The 19,290-nt window shown below is 38.7% G+C and overlaps 1 protein-coding gene across 2 annotated transcripts in view; it reads left to right on the forward strand.

Annotated features, from left to right (window-relative positions):
* eps15 (epidermal growth factor receptor pathway substrate 15) overlaps window positions 1–18,793 on the forward strand; it is a 29,193-nt gene extending 10,400 nt beyond the window's left edge. The window contains exons 10-25 of one of the 2 annotated variants that reach the window (XM_023339550.1): window positions 180–325; window positions 766–922; window positions 1,499–1,578; window positions 5,332–5,404; window positions 6,778–6,939; window positions 7,075–7,272; window positions 7,529–7,921; window positions 8,077–8,154; window positions 9,498–9,660; window positions 9,774–9,818; window positions 10,632–11,035; window positions 11,865–11,934; window positions 12,053–12,123; window positions 12,867–13,002; window positions 13,095–13,288; window positions 16,692–18,793. In XM_023339550.1, the coding sequence (XP_023195318.1) occupies window positions 180–325; window positions 766–922; window positions 1,499–1,578; window positions 5,332–5,404; window positions 6,778–6,939; window positions 7,075–7,272; window positions 7,529–7,921; window positions 8,077–8,154; window positions 9,498–9,660; window positions 9,774–9,818; window positions 10,632–11,035; window positions 11,865–11,934; window positions 12,053–12,123; window positions 12,867–13,002; window positions 13,095–13,288; window positions 16,692–16,832 (2,511 nt within the window). In that variant the 3' untranslated portion in view covers window positions 16,833–18,793. The remainder of the gene's footprint in view (window positions 1–179; window positions 326–765; window positions 923–1,498; window positions 1,579–5,331; window positions 5,405–6,777; window positions 6,940–7,074; window positions 7,273–7,528; window positions 7,922–8,076; window positions 8,155–9,497; window positions 9,661–9,773; window positions 9,819–10,631; window positions 11,036–11,864; window positions 11,935–12,052; window positions 12,124–12,866; window positions 13,003–13,094; window positions 13,289–16,691) is intronic. The other variant, XM_023339551.1, reaches the window with a different exon arrangement.
* The last annotated feature ends 497 nt before the right edge of the window (window positions 18,794–19,290 follow it).

Below are 19,290 nucleotides of genomic sequence, written 5' to 3' on the forward strand. Positions count from 1 at the left end.
TTGAGCAACTCAATTAAAATGATCTCAAACTGGCTCGCTCAATGTGTTTTTCAAAAGAAGAAGAGTGGGAAGGTGAGTGAATATTTGTTGGCTTGATGTACAGTGGTCGCACAGTCATTCGTCTGTGGTGTGTTTTTGCTTTTCTGGAGCAAAAAGTGATGTTTTTGTTGCCTACGCAGTGGGTTGTATCGGCGGCAGAGAAAGCCAAGTACGATGAACTGTTCAGCAAGACGGATGGCGACATGGACGGCTTGGTGTCTGGAGCAGAAGTCAGAGATATTTTTCTCAAAACTGGGTTGCCGTCTGCCACTCTCGCACGAATCTGGTAAGCAGAGATGCTAACAACACACAGTTATGTGCAGACAAGATTTCAGCCAATTTTTATCCACTGATTTGTTCATTTCTTTCCATTATGGAAATAGAAATGCAGTGTTATTGATAAGTAGATTAAAATAGAAGAAAATTTGTTTAATCAGTGTACGAAAAGTTATTAATCTAATTCATAAACACTGTTTTAGTTGTAATTTTACCCTACAAAGGATCTTTACAGGGTTACTACATCCTGGTGGCACGTTTCTTTTTTTACATAAGACCAGTGACATCATTGATTTTCACCCTCACACGGCTGGTGACCATCCATCCTGCCGTGTCCTATCGGTTTCCATAATGGCATAACATGATGGATCTGTTGGATCATTAAATGTAGTTATTGCCTGAGGTGGAAATCATTGGCCTCTTACATAACTTGTGTGTTCTTGCTTCCAGGGAGCTGTGTGACATTGGAGACATGGGAAAGCTGACTCGTGAACAGTTTGCCTTGGCACTTTATCTGATCAATCTGAAGCTGACGAAAGGCCTGGAGCCACCACAGACTCTCTCCCCGGAAATGATTCCTCCGTCTGACAGACAAAACAGCAAGCAGGTGAGGCCCACAAGTACACTCAAGTCTGTTAATACTATTAGAAACAAATACAGAGGGTTTTTGATTGATTTACAGAAATTTATTTTCCAAATTAACTTTTTATACTACTATGAAAGACAGTAATATTTTTTTCTGAATAAATGCCCCAACAGAAGACATTTCCTCTTCTTTTTACCAAGTATTGTGCCCAAACATATTTCTATTTCAAGTAACTGTTTGGATGCAGATTACTATTGAACACGTAAAGGCAAGAAAAATGGATGAAAACATCCAATAACCATGGACAAAGTTAAATATGAGCTTTGTAGGATATTTTCCTCTCACCTTAAGTGCTCTCACGCTACTGTTCTCTGAACCAAAGTTTATTTGTAACTTCAATAGTTTCTTAAGAGTTTTTGTCATCAAATATTCATATAGTTCTTTCCATGGCGATGCTGTTTCTTAACTTTAAAATGTTTTTTGTGTCCCATCTTCTTCCATCAATAAAGTGGTTGTTCTTTCTGGGTTTAAAAAGTCCTTCCTTACTGTGTGTAGGTAAACCTATGCACATTTTGTGATGGTGTTTATGTTTTTCAGAACAATGCAAACCTGGCAGCTGACTTCTCTGCCATTAAGGAACTCGACACCCTCAGCAACGAGATTGTTGAATTACAAAGGTAAGATATCTTCCTGATATTTACATTAAAGAGATGTGGTGGACCTTCTTGTTGAACACATAATAGTGACGGATGTGGCACCGCTATGGAGGAGTAGAAAAAAACCTGATTATTGCTTAAAAAATAAAGAAATTAAAAAAACGTTTAGAACCCCAGGGAAACAAAAGTCATGGCTTGTTGATTAGAAGTTCACAGATGCTCTTATCAACTTAAAAAGTAAAGAATAAATTTAAAAAATGCTTCTGTTACATGTATTTCAACTTGATTAGTAAGTAGTAGCAACAGTTTACAAGAGTACCAATGTTTGAAAATTATTTCTTAATGTGGGATTGTTTCTGCTTACTAAATAAATCTACTTACATTAAAGGTTTGAAGTAATTAGAGTTTTTTCTGAAAAGTGGGGGATCATGTTGCTGCAGTAAAGGATTGAGTTGTTTTAAGCCCTTCTGTGGAAAGCTAATAATAAATCTCCTGAATAGTTTTATCCTCAGTTCACCAGTAGGATGCGATATTCCTATCAAACTGCTAAGCTGGTTTGTACAAGTTAAAGTTTAAATTTGTGAGCTGGATTTTGCAATGAACATAGAGTTTAATGCATGATAAAATCCTTTAACTGGTCCGGACACTTTTTGTTCATCAGTGGAAATAAATAAACATTTTGTGAGGGTTTTGGGAGCTGCAAAGTTCAACATTTGGTTTTAAAACTAAATAATCTAGCTGCTTTTTTATTGCAAGGGAGGAAATGTAGAGTGAGAAACTGCAGAGAAATCAAGGAATTCACCTTCCTGTGCCTAGATTTGCATAGTTCCTCATTTCAAAGAACATTCTTGCTGTTATTTGCACATCCCCGTTGATGTTTGCACAGTATTTTTTTTCACTTCTAGTAAAGTGGTCGGTCGATACTTTCTATGCACAAATATACACACATTCAAATGATTTTCTTTTAAGCGCTGCTCAGTTATATCTGAATATGTTATTTTTCATAAATGTACAGCGTTATGCTGTCTTTTATTGCGTTTTTGTTTTCTGTGTACCTGTAACTTCCTGTTGGTACATCTGAATTTCCCAAAAGTGGGATGATAAAAGGATATTTTTTATTCTGTTTCTTATTACAAAAAATACTTTTCGGTCACACTGGAGTGGTTGATGCGTTGTTTGTGTTTGCATGAATTGTATTTCTAGAACACACTTTGTTTCGGTTGCTGGCTGCATCTGTTGTTTTGTTTTAAATGGAAAAGAGAATTCAAGTTCCCCAGTCATGAAAGTTGAGAGTGAGAAGTGAGAAACTGTTCAGTCCACCTATATTCTTTATGTACAGACAGTCTTAAAAGTACACTTGTGGCAGCTGTTAAAGGTATTCATATGTGAAAGTTGAAACAAGCCAGAGATCAGATTTAGATCATCAGATCAAAACTAGGGAGCGATGTTGCGATTTTGCAGCTGCTTCAGATGTTGGCTGCAACCCGCTCCTCAAAATGAAGATGGCCGTCAAAATGAAAGCAGGTAAGAAAGGACGAGGTGTACAGCTGAAATATCAGCAGATAGTTTGTGTTTTGACGTGTGGCAAGAGACAAAATGGGAAAATAGTTGCTGTGTTTGAAACGTATTTTTAGCTTGCATTGAAGACAGACAGCAAAGACGACTGGCTTCAGATTGATTTATTTTTAAATAAGGTGCCTACAAGTAAAACTAGTTTTCTTTCAAACGAACAAGTAAGTTGAGTAAATCTACTGCATGCAGATGTTGTTGGCTAAATTGTTACTAGAAGTCCATGCTGATATAATCTTAACATGACAAACTTATATCATGTTAAGCTTGTTTTTTTTTTTTGTTTTTTTTTACAATCTCAGTTCTCTTTCATTTATGTACAGAAGTTGTGCTCACTGTTGCTTTCCACATATTTAAAAGAAATCTTTGTTGTCACAGTAAAAAGTGCAAAAAGTCAGGAGACATTAGACCAGAAGCCAGCAGCAGGACAATGAGGCAGGGATTTCTCAGGTAAGGAGGGATTATAACTTGAGAAGAAGAGAGGGAAAGGGAAGGTTATGTGCAGTAATTTCAACTTTTTTGTAAACGGTGGAAGTTTGAACCTTTTGAAAAAGATGCCGCAAAATTAGTAATTTTAAGCTGCAACAACCACAAAAAACATCACAACATCCTGGAGGGACTAATTAGTCTTTTTAGATGCCAATCAGCTCCCTGTGGTAAAAACAATAAATAGTTGCCACAGTTACACATCATAATTATGTGAATGTAAAAAAGTAAGAACCAAAATCCTTCCAGCTGCACATCATCCAAAACCAGAGGAAATAATTGTCCAAAGGTTTAATTAAATTATAGCTTTAGTTTAAGGGCTGAATCCAATTTCCCTTTTTTAAATTTCAGTTCTGTAGTTTCAGTGTTTTAAAAGAAAAACATGACTTTTTCCCTATTTTAAACTGAAATTTAGCTTGCCATTAGTAAGACTTCTTTATATTAGCTACTTCTTCAAGCTGTTGGTGGATAAAGCCATGAATAAGCTGGTCCACACCTCATGGTTTTTTGTGGAATAAACCAATTTTGATACAGCCAAAAAAAAAACCCTTATCCTAGTGCAAAAGAATTATAGAAAAATGAAGTTTTGCTACATTGGTGTGTTTCCATTAAGCTTATTTACTTTTAAAATGTCATGTTGCGCAATTATATGGTTTGATGATGATTAGTCTAGAATTAGGATTTATTTATCTAAATTGCTAGAAAACATGTACAGTTAAAAGTGGTTGGATTAAAATTTAATAACTGAGCTTGGTCTAGATCAGAAGTGTCCAGCTGCAGTCCTCAAGGGCCGGCGTCCTGCCATTTTTAGATGCATGTCTGCTGACTAAAATCCTTCAACTACCTTCCCATCATTTTATTCAGCTGTGTAAACCAGGAAAACATGTCAGACACCGGCCACTGAAGACTGACTTTGGATACTACTGCTCTAGATATGACTTTAGGTATCTGTCCTAATTTTTCAGATCTTGTGGCAGACAACATGCCTACTCAGAGAGAGACAGGTGGTCCTATTGGTTTGACCGATGGATGTACTGTATTTCATGCAGTGAGATTCAAAGTAGTTAATTTGTAGTGTTTCTTTTTAGTGTTTATCATTATTGTGCTGATTCTTTTCAAGCTTCCTGCTTTAAAAATACACATATTGGTCTGTAAGTATCATAAAAAGCAAATCAAATTCGTACAAAAGGACCTGAACTTTCTGACAACACACCACCCATCTCTGATTTCTCACTCCTGGTAGAAATAGCAACATGAAATGGATGAGCAGCCTGGGAAGCACAAATGATAGATGCTGTATCTCAGCTCCTCATGACTCATCTCTCCTCTCTCTCCGCCTTCCTCCATCCTCATGCAGCCATCTGCTTCTCGCTCCTCACTTCCCACACATTTCACTGTCCAAGCACATGCTCCCTTTCTAAAACATTTTCTCTCACTGCGATTACGGCACCGTGCCTCCTGGAAATCTCGCGTATTCGATCTGACGCATCTCCACGCAGCTGCTTTCGCTCTGGATTTTTGTGCAGCTCTTTGTTCCGTGAAGTTGTGATTCGGGGACGGGACCATGGTAGTTCAGGGAGCCGAGGTGGCGGTGTTTGAGAAGCGGGGCGCAGCACCCTCAGCAGACACCTGGCTGTGGCTGGGTGGGGTGGGGCTGCAGAGTTTAACCTGTCTGTCCTCCGTGGCTAACCACTTCTGTCTCCTCTGCTGGACACCCAGAGAGAAGATCTCTGTGGAAGAGGAAATCAAAGAGAAGGAGGAGGCTATCCGACAGCAAACAGATGAAGTACAGGTAAGGTTGGACATTTGCTGGTTTTCTGTTTTTTGAGTAAAATAATAATTTTTAAGCAAATAAAAACATTTAGTGCTGGCATTTACTGATGTTTAGCTGGTGTTAAAAGCATGACTTTCCCCTTTTAAGTACTTTTTTTAATTAAATTGAAATGAGTAAATGATCTCTGCAGTCTGAGATGCTTCCTCTGAAATTCCTTTAATGTTGTTCTGAGTGAATCAGGTTATAGTCCTCCTGAAGGTGTGTCCAGCCCCCTGAACCCTAGAGATTGTCTCTATTTTGGGATCTGTCTACTTAAAGGGCTAGACTGCTCTACTTTTAAAAATTCAGTCTTGAAGCAGCGAGGGTAGATCTTAAGGGAGTCTCAAGCTGAAGCAGTTTGATTTGTTCAGCTGCATTTTGCTGTTTTTACAGTAATGAAAGTTTAATACAGAACAGCAGAGGCTTATAGTTGTAGCTTCTCATAATCCAAGTGCAACACTGTAGTGGACTTAGATTTAAATCAACATGGAAAGCTAGTCATACCCTGTTAACCTTTCCGCAACAAAAAACTACTTTCATTATATTTTATTGCCACAGAGTCTAAATTAGATATGGGTCTGGACTTTGACTGGGCCATTCTGACACATGAACTTTCTTTGGTCTAAACTGTGTGTAAGAACATTTGAGACCACAGGACTTAATTTCTGTCCTATTTTTTTGTGGTCTGTGACTGCAACTCAAAAATGGTGGTTGCTGCAGTTGGAGACTTTTTTTTATGGAAAATTAGTACAAAGTAAAATGTTGTGTAGAACACAAAGCATTTTCTTTATCAATAAGTAGGTCCACATTTTTCCACTCACTTTTATTCAGAAGCTGACTTTGCTGCACCCAAAATCTATTTTTATTTGATTTTATTAAGTTTGGCCAAATTTAGGAAGAATTTTTAGATGCTATTCTTTGCCTACAGAAGCTTTGGCTCAACATTGATTAACACGTAAAATCTGATTACTTTTTTTTTTTGTTTATTAAAATGTTGCCTGTTGCAGGTAAAAAGTACTTTTCTTTTTCTGTGATTTTTCAAAAAACTACATATATATATTTTGGAAAGGGATTATTTTGGTCTATGAGACATAAACGTTTGGACACCTCTGATCTAAAATATTCCCTTATAGCTCTGCTCTCAGAGTAAACAGGTCTCAATAAAAAAAATATATATATATTTTTACAATTTTTGTTTGTAACAGCTTAAAAAAAACTTATTATTTTTATTTCCACTTAACAATTGTGCATTATTTTGTGGTGGTCTGTCGCACACTATCCCAATTCCATCAGTAATATTTCTTGCAGAAAAGCTGCACCAGTTAATTTTTTGATCTCTGCTCGGGTGTCAGGACCTTCAAGATGAAGTGGCGAAGGAGACCGAGGAGCTTCAGCGGCTGCAGTCTCAGCGTCAGAAGGTCCAAGAGGCTTTAGACGAGCTCGACCAACAGAAGAACACCTTGGAGGAGCAGCTCAGCCTCATTCGACAGCAGACCAGCCAAGAGACACAACTTGTACGGTTCACAGTTTGTAAATCATCCCAACTAAAAGTTTTTGAGATCCTGATACGTTTTAATGGAAACATTCTTCTTTGAAATCAGAAATGTCTCCGGTCCTGTGCAGCTTCACATACATTTACATCTTTCCAGATTTCGTCGCTGCAGTCTGAGCATGAGGAGCAGGAACAGAAGATCTGTCAGTACGAGGAGGAGCTGGTTCAGGCACGAGAGGAGCTTCTGGCCCTGCAGGAAGAGAGCCGGAAGCTGCAGGAGAAAGTCCAAGCTGCTCAGGAGCAACTCACCCCTCTGCAGGAATCTGTGCGGGACTCCTTCACTCAAGTTTCTCAGGTCAACTCAGTTAAAAAGGCTTAAGTAGTTAAATAAAAAATCTGCAGAATGGGGATTTAAAAAAAAAAAATTGATTAATCATCGAGAGAATACTTCCTAAAATAATCATTTGTTGCAGACCTAGATGCAACTCATAGCTACATGACATTTACTTATCTGGCGACATCTTGGTTTTAGTTTTCTCATCTATGTGCTTCCACTGAACATAGGATACATAGGATCACCATGTAATTGTTTTTATCTGCTTGCTCTTTAGGTTCAGCAGAAAGTACAAGACCTTCGCCTGGAAGAGAGGTCAGTGACGGCACAGCTCAGCTGGAAGAGAGCGCTAGAGGACAGCTCTCCGGTCATGGTCAATGGATCGGCTGGCTCCATGGCAGAGCTTGACCTCTTCAGTGACGACCTGCCCAAGGAGCTGAAGGAGGATGAGCCAGCTGCTGTCAGCAATCAGCAGAAAGAACATTCAGACAAAAAGGAGAGGGAAGGAGTCGATGAGAAAGAAGGACAGAAGCAGGAACAGAGTGCAAAGGCTGCAGAGGAGGAGAAGAGTAAACCTGATGCCCTGGATGACCTCTTCTCCTGTCTGGCCACCACGGATATGTACAGCAGTCTGTCGTCCATCTCTAAGACTCGAGATAATGCAGTTGGGGTAATATAGTCACAGGAATTTATTACATGATTGTGTTTCAGATGGGGCGAACATATTTACAAGGATTATACAATTTAACCTAAATATAATCTATCTGTCGAGTGTTATGTCTTAACGTTGCTCTGCTCATAAACTATGTTTTTGTTTAAATTCAGCAGGAAAACAATATTGTGGCACCTGATGTCTCATCTGACGCCTCCGATGTTGAGTCACTAAAAGAGAGTCCACTGAAGGTACAAAACTTGATTTTTAGTTCAGAGTTTGATACATTACCAAAGCAAAAGTATTGAAACATAAATCCCAGGTTTCTTTTTTCACTCCTCCTAAGCAGAAACCAACTCCCTCAGAGAGAGAGAGGAATTAAATAAAACCTTGCAACAGAGGGAGCTGTTAGCAGAAAAAGGATTTGTCAAAATTGAAAATAAAAAAATAAGTTTATCCAGTTTGAATTAAATGTTGCCAAATAATCACATTTTTTAAAATTAATAACTGACGGGCACCTTTCTCTCCTATAAAAACTAAATAAATTGTTTTAATTTTAACTGAACCTTCATGTAGCATAAAAGGTAGCATGAAATATTGAATACTGAAACTCTTAGTCAACTCTTTGTCAAGAACAATCGCAGCCCGCACAAAATTTGACATCACTCTTTGTAATTAATTATTTAAGCAATGAAAAAAATCCAGTTGGGAGCTGAAAGAGTCGTCTGTCTTTAAGAAATTTGAGTCATAAGAGCTGACTCACTTACAGATTCATTTTCCGCCACAAGTACAGAATTTAATAGGTTTGAAATGTGTATGCTGTTTCTCTCCTGCTGTGACTCAGTTTGAACAGAAGGTGGAACGTTTTAGAAACCGGGTGGCAGATTTGCTAAGTTTGTAAGGCAAACTGGTTGGAAAAATGGTCTGCTACATCAAAAATGTGGAATAAATACACAAACAGATTGCCATAAGTACAGTGGTAGACAATTATTTCATTTGTCATGTCTCCCTTATTCTCTACTGCTGCTTTATACCTAAAAGCGCAACAGGATTCTGTTCACTGCTGATTTAGAAAAGGCATTTTTAACCACCATCATGTTCTTACCAGCAGTGCTTGCATTAGTTTGGTGTGAACTGCTATTAGATTACCATTAGATATCCGTAGTTCTGTCAGTAAGAAACATTTCTCTATCCTTATTTTGCTCAACTGTTCAGTTTCCCATAAATATCGTCTCTACGTGATGTCACATTTACCCAAACATCAGATCTTTTCTTGATCTTCATCCGTGTCAGATTATCCCCTGTAAAGCTGTTTAAACTAACCACACATCATGTGAGGTGAAGGTCAGGCATTGCCAATGTGTTTTTATTTAAGCGTGACTAGAGTTAATTTATGCAGCAAAGAAGAATTTGGAGTAAAATGAGACTAAATCACATCTGATAATCACAGATCCACAAAAAGATGTGAATGACTGAGCAGAACAGGCTGCAGAAGGCTATCTATTTAAGGGGTTTAGTAATGTTTACTGTAAATGAATATGGTATTTTGTGATGCCTACCAGCTTCTCCTCAGAGCCATGTGGCCTCCCAACAGGTCGACTCTCCAGAGCCAGAGAGCCAACAGGACCAAACAGAGTCTACAGAATCGACGCCCTCCCCGTTGCCTCCGCAGGCCGGCGCTCGCTCCCTGCCACCACAGACGAGCCCCCCCTCCCTGCCAGAGATGGACTTCTTCCATTCAGACCCTTTCACCGACCGTAAGCCTTACAATAGTCAAACTTCATGTCTAACATTATATATTTTAGGCAGTTAAGTTGTTTACATAAAGTGGCTCATGCTGGGTTACTATGTTTTTTCCTGTCTTTTCTAGATGATCCATTCAAAGAAGATCCTTTTGGAAAAGCAGATGTTGCAGGTAGTTCTCCATTTCAACATCCTCGCTTAAAGGAGACCTATTATGCAAAATTCCCATTTTGCATGTTTTTGTATTTCCATTTGGACTTGTACTGCTTCTGAGAACAGCCCAAGTTCTTAAAAAAAAAAACAACAAAAAAAACACAACCAACCAGTTTTGGAAAAATAGTTAATGTTTTTTGGTGTCTGGAAAACGACCCATTTCAAAAACCTAACGTCACTAATCAGTAGGCACTGCTCCTGACCTAGCAACCCAGCAAAATTAAACCCGTTACCTAGCAACCCCAGCCAAGCCTTGGCTGCAAGCAAAGGTCCAGCACGTTTGGTCTGATGGTTTTATGGCTGTATGCGCTGTACAATGGCTGCTGGAAAAGACAAGTGTTTTGTTTCTGACTTTCCATCCAGAAACTACTTGCTGCATTCTTGTTGGTTGTGCAGGAGCCTCTACTTCTGATTTTCAAAGATGTACGGTAGTATATTTGTGCATCTTTTTGGAGCCATTTTCACATGAGAGTTGAGTTGTGGGGCCCGGTCAGAAGCAGCTTATTTGGATTTAAAGTGTACCAAGAGGCCCTAAAACAGCTTCTTCTGAAAGAAACTCAAAATAGCAGAACTGAGCAGACTAGATCTCATCGTCTTAGAATGATTTTGGGCAAAATCTGCAATGGACATGTTTTGAAAAGCCTTTACACCTACTCTAAGATGTTGAAAGAAGCATAAAAGGTCACTTTTAAGTAGAACATCTGTTTATCTAAGAACTTTTAAGTAAGAAATCTTAATTAAGCGAATCTGTACTTTTTTTTTTCCTCCTCAGATCCTTTTGGAGGAGATCCATTTAAAGGCTCAGACCCTTTTGCTGCAGACTCTTTCTTCACCCAGCCCTCCAGCAACACTTTTCCCTCAAAGGACCCATTTTCAGCCTCAGGTGACCCATTTGGCACTACTCCTGGAATACCAGAACCGGACCTCTTTGCAGCCAAGGCTAAGGATGAACCTGCAGCACCTCCACCACCTTCAACAACACCAACCCCAGACCCATTTGCCTCCAAGACCACCAATCCAGCATCCAGTGATCCCTTCAGCTCCACAGGGGACAACTTGGATTCAGACCCATTTGGAAGCAAACTGAACAACGCCGGGGAGCCGGATCCGTTTAGTTCACAAGACGGAGGGTCAGATCCGTTCAGCTCTTCTTCCACGAGCTCCGATCTAGCAGTGGTGCGTATGGCCCAATCCACTGGCTGCCCAGTCTGATAATCTGATGGTTCAGTCTAACTATGGGTTGAATTTTCTAACCCATTCAGATCCAAAACTTCATAAGCTTAAAAAAGTCTCTAAAGTGTTTAATTTCATATTTATAATTGGGTTTGGGGTATTTAGGTCTGACTTTTTAGGCTTGTATCTCAAGAAGTTAAAAGAGAAAGGCTTGTTCCGATTTACAAGTGTTTGTAATGCAAGATTAAAGTTATATACAGAGAAATATTTGTAGCTAAAAGCAAGAACATACAGAAAAAAAATCCTTTATTAAAAACACCTGCATGTTTACTTTGCTCTTTAAATTTGCTCAATCATCCTTTAAAATGCTGTTAGCCTGGAGGTTGAGTGCAGGTTCTGTTATCAGAGTTCAAATTTGTCCATATTTAATTGATGCTAATATTTACAATTTGTTCAATAATTAATGCCTTCTAAAATCAATGCATGAATTATAACACTTATAATTAGTACTGCTTTGTTTCTCATTGACAAGCGTACCAACAATCCAATAAAACTTTTATGTCTTTTACAAATTACCGCATATTCATGCCGCTGATTCATCATCATTTAAAATTGGATGTGGAGACCAAACATTTCTTGTTTTAGTCAGGATGGGTATGCCATAAATGAGTAGTAACACAGGGTTTTGTAGTGACAACAGAAAGCAACAGAAGATATGGGAGGAAATTTTATCTTGGCCATGTTTCTTTTCTTTTTGAATAACTTTCTAGTCTGGGACAAGAGATTTTTTTTCTATCATGGACGTTATGAAGTTTCCATGTTTCTGTTTTAGAAGGACTCGGCGCCATCTAATGATCCCTTTGCTCCAGGAGGCACCACAGTGAGCACCACCTCAGATCCAGGTATGGCTTATGAAATGGCGCCACCCTCTGGCAACAAAAATTAATCCAGTTACCACATTTAAACAAGTGTTTTCTGGAAACAGTGAAATGCACTCAACCATTTTTGTTCACGTTTCAGATCCGTTCGCTGCTGTGTTTGGCAACGAGTCGTTTGGAGGAGGATTTGCAGATTTCAGTGCTTTGACAAAGGTGAGTTTTAGAGTTTAGGTAAATCCTGCAGCTTATAAGATGGAAATCTGATGTGCTGATATCAAAGGTTCTCTGATGGTGCAAACAAAAGTACTTCTCAAATAAAAAACAGAACTTAAAGTGACTTTGTGATGGCAAATACAGAACTGGGACAATAAAATGTGAATATACCATAAAGACAAATGTCTTGACAGGAGTGGGTGGCTGGAAAGATGTTCTCTACCTTGCTGCAGAAATGTTCATCAGTCTTTCCAACTGTGATTCTAGGAACATATTTTTACATTTTGTCACCTTACAACAACAAACTTCAATGTATCTAATTGAGATTCTGTGTCGGGACAGACCAGCACAGATCAACATAATCTCCTTTACTCTGAAGTCACTTAATCAGTAACCAGAGTCTTTCTGTTTGTAATTTAATCTCTGTATAAATCCAGCTGTTTACGCCTTAGAGGTTTGTTAAAAAAACAGCAGTGAAAAAAACCCACATCACAAAGAACAAGGAGCACAGCAGACACGTCAACTATTCACCCAGAAGTTGTTTTATTTTTGTTATGCTTTCATTTTTCTGCTGCTGCTGTGTTGGTCTGCCAACACAAATATGGAGAAAATTAAGCAGTATGAATATTTTTACAATGCACTGCACATCTGGATTTGCCACAAAATTACTAGCATAATGAAAAAGCTTGATGTTTGCGTCTTTGTAAGCATCGGGATGTATTTATGTGAACCATCTGTTCCAGGCAAACGGTCCTGACCAGTTTGGCATCAACAACAAGAACCTGTTCCAGGAGGACAGCCAGCCTGCCAACTCTGACGTGCCCCCTGCCCTGCCGCCTAAAACGGGTACGCCAACTAGACCGCCCCCCCCACCTCCAGGTCAGTTCAGAAAATCATCCAGATTTTACTCATAATTGGCTCCACCTCTGGTGTGGATGGATTAACACTGCGAGTTGTCTCTGCTTCGTCAGGTAAGAGAGCGTCCGTCTCTAGGACAGAGTCCTCCGACTCCTTCCAGCGACGAGGACACTTCCTTCAGACCTCTGGAGACTTCTCCTCCTCTTCCTCCCTACCTGCCAAGGACCCCTTAGCCGACCCCTTCGCCCCCTCCTCCCCTCCTCGCCACAACGTGCGGGAAGCTGATCGATTTGCCAGCTTTGACAAAGTGAGCACCTCCCTCTCCCCATCTCCCTCACCTCCTCCTGAATGTCAATAGCCACACCCTCTTCTCTTTATTTTTCTGCTCATTAATCACATCTGGTTCTCCAAGAATGTGCAACTAAGCCTTCATGAATCGGTCCATTCACTGCCAACAGATTCCCAGAGAAGACAAATAAACATTTTATGTATCAATGCACAAGGTTGCCTGTATTCTTAATTATAGATATATTTTTATGTTTGCCAACATTTATTAAAGCTAGCTACAAAATCTTGTGTATTTTGAATCCTGCCTGCTGCTGTTTTTTATATTTTAGCTACCTAATAACAGTGCTGTTGCTTTGCATTGTTAATAATATTATTTCTGATTTTGTTTTGGGATTCCACTTTGCTTAACTCTTATTTTGTTATAAAGATTATAAATAGTTTAATATATTTAATCTGCAGTTAGATTGTATTTATCTGTAGTCACAAACACAAGTTGTGGTGCCAGTAGTTATTGACAAACGTATTGACTCGTGTTTGGCAGTGAATGGAAAGATGAAAACCTGCTTGAATGTGACTTTTGTTTGCCATCCCAACTCAGCACATTGACTTTACACCATGTTCATGTGCGAGCAAGTTAAAGTTATTTACAAGGTAAAAACATATTTTGCATTTAAACTGCCTTTTTCAAGATTTTATTCCACTTTTATCCTTGAAATTGACTCGACTGAATTTTAATAGCTACAGTATTCATTCAGCAGGTTACTCTATTTTATGCAGCATCAGGTCAACAGTGATGAAAATGTTTCAGTAGTCAATAACCTACAAGCCTCCAGTTCGGCGTGAGGGAAACACTCCCTCACACCTCAGCCTGTGAGCTTTGATTTAACTGCCATCAAAACCAGAGTAAAAAGCTTCACATGGAGCTGCTGAGGCTGTAAGGGCTGCATTTTTCAAATGAATCATATTTAAAACATTTCGAATTTTAAAAATACAACGACTTCATTTGAGCTTTCACTGTAGCTAAATAAGTAATTTTCTAACTGTGCCATTTTACTAACTACAGCTCTGTTCCTGTAACGCAGCATAAAAATGGGTGGTCAAGCTGTGATTTTGGGATGGATGGCTGTATTTCATTCTTGATTTTTGATGCCTCTATTATCACATTACCCCACCTGCATGCCTCTGTCGAACCCTAACCTCCACACACTAACCGTCTCCGATTGGCTGCTTCAATCATCCCCCAAATCATTTGTTTTCCTCTTCACCCATGCTGCTGTTCATTAATTCTCGCCTATCCATCCATCCGTTATCCATTCATCAACTTATTTCACTCTCAGCTGTCATCTGATCAGCATTGTGTGGTTGCTTGTATTCTTTGTGTGTTTATGTGTTTGTTATAAAGAAATGTTTAATAAAGTGTTGAATCATAGCCACCATCTCTGGCTTTTATGTGCATCCATCACCTCTCTACTTGGAAAAATCCAAAGTTTCTCTGCATTTTTAGTTTGTTTTCAGATACGTGTGCCTGCACTTCATATTGTTTTTCCAGAGCATGACCCAGGAAGGAATGTATGACGGTGACAAAACCAGAAGCTTGTTGGGGATTTGAAGTTGAATGATTAGATTTTCAACATGTTTTGTGAGTGTGGAGGTTAAATGAACGTTAAAAAACTCAAAATGAATTGACTAAAAAATAACAGCCTTTAATTTGAGTACAATTATAAAGAGAGGGAAAGTGCAATTGTTTTCTCGCAAATCCTGTAAAATATATTATACCCTTGGGATGAACTCGTGTTTTCTAGAGGATTCAGGTTTTGGTGCCAACATGGCCTTGGAAGAAGGTTGATTTATTTATTCATTTTTGTTAATCTGGTGATCCACTGTTGTATTGATATCACATTAGTTGAAAGACCCAATGTTGTCCCATTTTCAGTTGACTAGCGGAGTGTCACTTTATTTTAATTGGCTGGTATTTTAAAGAGGCTCTGTAGCCTACAAGAGTTTTTTTAAGGGAAACATAGCATCACAACCCTCTACCACATTGAGCATCACATGGTTTCCTCTCAAATTTATGCTATTTTTCCCAGACCAAACCCACCTGGAATGTTTCTTGCTAAAATATCCTGTCTTGATCTCTTCACTAAACCACACAATTAAAAAAAAAAAATTTTTTTATTAAACTCTCTGTGTTTGTTTGTGATGGTTGAACCGAAAATTATTTTTTTTCATCTGATTAGTGTCTAATGGCTGTTCTGATGGCCACAGAATAAAATCTTTTAGAAGTGATGCTTTTCTTAGCATCCTGCTCACTGCTGTTAGTCATAGTAAAATCAATCTGGGTTCTCATTTTTAAAAGCTTAAGTTGTTTTACACTTTAAAACTATTGCTCTGACTGCAGGCACAGGTGTTTCCATTTCCTGAGCTATAAAGTATTAACATGCATCCAGAATGTCATGTTTTCTTGTCTTTTCTATTTTGAAGACCAGGTAAAAGAAATGTCATTTCATATTTAAAATCCAGGGAAACAGAAAGTCTAGGATTACAGAATGAATGTGCTCAAATTAGAGGTTGTATTTTTCTGTAATTTGTATTGTGAGATTATGTAACCTGACTGAACAAGGATTTACTTTTAAAGATTAAAAAAAAACAATTAACTGAGATTTGAGTAAATTGCCAGTACAGATAGAAAATAAAAAAATCTTAATGCCATGGGTTTCATTTAGCCTGCACCCAGCACCCTTCATATATTATTGATCAATCGGATGTGAAGACTTTGTGAAGTCTGCATGATCTCTCCTGTCTCCATTTCATGTTTCCACCTCTGCTCATCATGCATGCTCTCTTTAGGTTGTGGTCCTGATCATGGCTGCTGTGTGTTGGTGAACAGATTGGTCATTTTTTTTTTGCATGCCTGGAAACAAACAAACAAATAATAAAAATGTGATGAATCTGTGGCTCCTTTCACTGAGAGTGATGAGCGACTCGAGTCCAGTCTGGGGCAGTGACCTGATTATTTCTATAGCTCCTGTCCAGCTCCCGTTGTGGATCTGTAAAGTGGGTGTGATGTTGATCATATGACTCAGTGGAAATCCCAGCTTGCATGCTTTTTACCCACATTTCGGCCTGTTGATTTTTATCCCGATCACATGTCTCTGTGAAATCCACGCTGACAAAACGCCCAAGTGGTTGTCACTTGTGGATGTTTCTTTTTCCCCCCCCTCCCTTCCATGAAAAGTGTATTTCTTTGGCAGCTGTCGTTTTTGAGCTTGTGATGGTGGTAATAGTTGTCTGTCGGTGAAAGAGAAGCGTGACCTTTGTGAAAATGAACATTTTGGGTTGACGAGTCAAAATGTCCACTTTGAGAAAGATTCTCCACCCAATGTGTCCTCTGTGTTTGTTCTTACTCTGTTTCATGGGCGCAGTATCCAACCGAGGAAGACATGATAGAGTGGGCAAAGCGCGAGAGCGAGCGAGAGGAAAAGGAACGGCTAGCAAGGCTCACCCAGCAGGAGCAAGAGGACCTGGAGCTCGCCATCGCTCTAAGCAAGTCTGAGCTCTCCTGAGGAGGCGGCTCCCCTCAGCCGGGCTGGCGCCGCACAGCCTGACCCGGCCCGAAAAGCACCAAAGCAACACGGGGGACTTGCACAGGTCTGATGCAGCAGCTCCTGCGGAGACTTCAAACTGTTCCCAGAAACATTCAGCGCCTCTCTGCCCCCTTCGACCTGCTCACTGTTCTCACATCGCAGTAAAACGCTTCTCCATTCTGCTGGTCTGCACGGGTTTGACTGAAGGAGAAGATGCAAGAGTTAAGAGACACGGAGGAGGAAAATGAACCAAGATGGCTACAAACTCCCCTTTAAGCCTGCAGAATCTAACTTATTTTAACATGCACTCAGAACTAAGCTGAGATGGTCCGTTTTCTGCCACTAACAACACTACTCCACTTTTTTCTTTTCTAAGGGATTCAACATTCGCGTACTGTAGTACGCAGAAATCCCCGACTTTTCTCTGCGCTCTCCAATCATCCTGCAAAAACCACATTTGGCTGTGAAAATTTGAGGTTTTGTGTAACAAAATGTAGCGTCTGTAAGTCTATTTTAAGTAGCCCTTTTAAACTGAGCGATCATGTATTGCTTGGAGATCTGATCAGTTTTTTCCCCTGTAAGTGAACTTTTCTACATGTATTCCCTGAAATCCTGTGAAATGTAAACTGCATGTAAAGACAAGAAGAAAAACAAACATGTCCATTATATCAGTCTTCTGCAGGAAATGATATGTTTCATGTTTTTACTCATTTCTCTTCTTTTATGTGTGATATGTTTGAAGATTAGGGATTAAAACTACTTCCTTACAATGGCATTTAATTTTTGGAACACTATATTTAGGGTTGCTGAATATTAAAAGAATCATTTTTGATATAAATGTAATCTATTCCTACCTGATTACTCGGTTTTATAAATGGTAGAAACATTTCATAAATGTGGCATAGCTGATTTTTCCCACCCCCCTTTAATTTTTGACACAACCAGAAAGTTTGGATGCTAACATTTAAATTTGAAACATTTAATCGTTTCTGGGTTTATGTTGGTGTCGTTTAGATTTTCTCAGTGAAACTGATCTCCCTAAGGGAAAGTCTAAAAGAAAAATTGTTTTAATTTTGTTTTGATAAATCTCTCATTTGATCAGATTTCAAAGCGTTGCTGTGGTTGGTGCTCATTCTCTTGGTGTTCCCAGGTGTTTTTCAGGAGATTTCCATCCTTTATGTCCATCAGTCGTTGCATCTCAGTGGATTTCTTTTATATTTTCAGCAGATCTTTCTCTGAGTCAATGTTGTGTTGGATCTCTGTGAGGATTTAGCTCACCAGCTCGTGCTGTGACGATAAATCCTCACATTTTACTCTATCTTCATGCCTTATCACATCCCTTATCGCACTAACAGCTGCCTGTGCTTTTTTTTTTATTTTTATTTTTTTTAAATAATCTGGTGTTTTCTCCCAGTAGAGGTACTTGTCACACGTAAAAGCTGGATTCTCGTAAGGGAAGATTTGGCTGAAAAACAGACTGCCTCCATTTCTTTTTAAATCACTTGTTGATCAAATATACCACAGCATTATGGATCGCTTCTGTTATGACTTTTACCATGAGTCCTGTTTATGTTTAACCCAACTACTATCTGTGATTAAAAACAGCACTTTTTAACAAGTGCAGCATCGTGTTGAAGTTTATTGTATATACAAGATTTGCATGTCTGTTTCCTGAGTCTGTTATGCCAGTGTTAATAGTTTGTTTCTTCTTCTTTTTTTTTTTTTTTATAAAGGCCATCTTACTGTCCTTTTGTACAGACAAATCCAGAACCACTCATGCTTGTAGACTTACTCTTAAAGTCTTTTTAAATCTCGAACTTATTGTATTTTATTTTGTATTTTCTAACTTGTAAGAAAGATCATTATCGGGAGGCTTAACCAGAAAAAAAATTGTAACACATTTAATTGAAACTGAATAAATATTAAAATGTGTAGTTTTGTAGTTTGTGTGCTTTTTTGTTTTGTTTTGTTTTCTTTTTGTTGTTGTTGTTGTTTTTCCTCACTTACAGCGACTCCATGCAGGGAAAATATCCAATTTCAGTGAGATGTTTACTTCGACTCAGTCTGGATGTCTTGTTAATTTTGGTTTGTTGGTGTGAACACACCACAACTAAAGAGATTTACTCTAATACACTCAGAGTCAAAATTATACATGGAGGCTTAGATGCTGTATATATTGATTCATTTAAATTTTCCTTTTTAAGCTTAGTTTATACATTTTGAATTAGGTCCATGCAAATTCACCTCTGACGTGTTTTTGGGATTAGTATCCTAAAAAATTGTAATTATGTCCAAATTTCAACCACCTGACTCAAACTGACACCCTCAGATGAACAGAAAAGATTAAGCAGCTTAAAAGATCTTCAATACGATCCATAGTGAAATAAACTATCTACTCGACTCACTGTCTACCTTTTAAATTTGAATATTCTGACAC

The sequence above is a fragment of the Xiphophorus maculatus genome, chromosome 9 (genome assembly GCF_002775205.1).
Source record: "Xiphophorus maculatus strain JP 163 A chromosome 9, X_maculatus-5.0-male, whole genome shotgun sequence".
Taxonomy (NCBI): domain Eukaryota; kingdom Metazoa; phylum Chordata; class Actinopteri; order Cyprinodontiformes; family Poeciliidae; genus Xiphophorus; species Xiphophorus maculatus.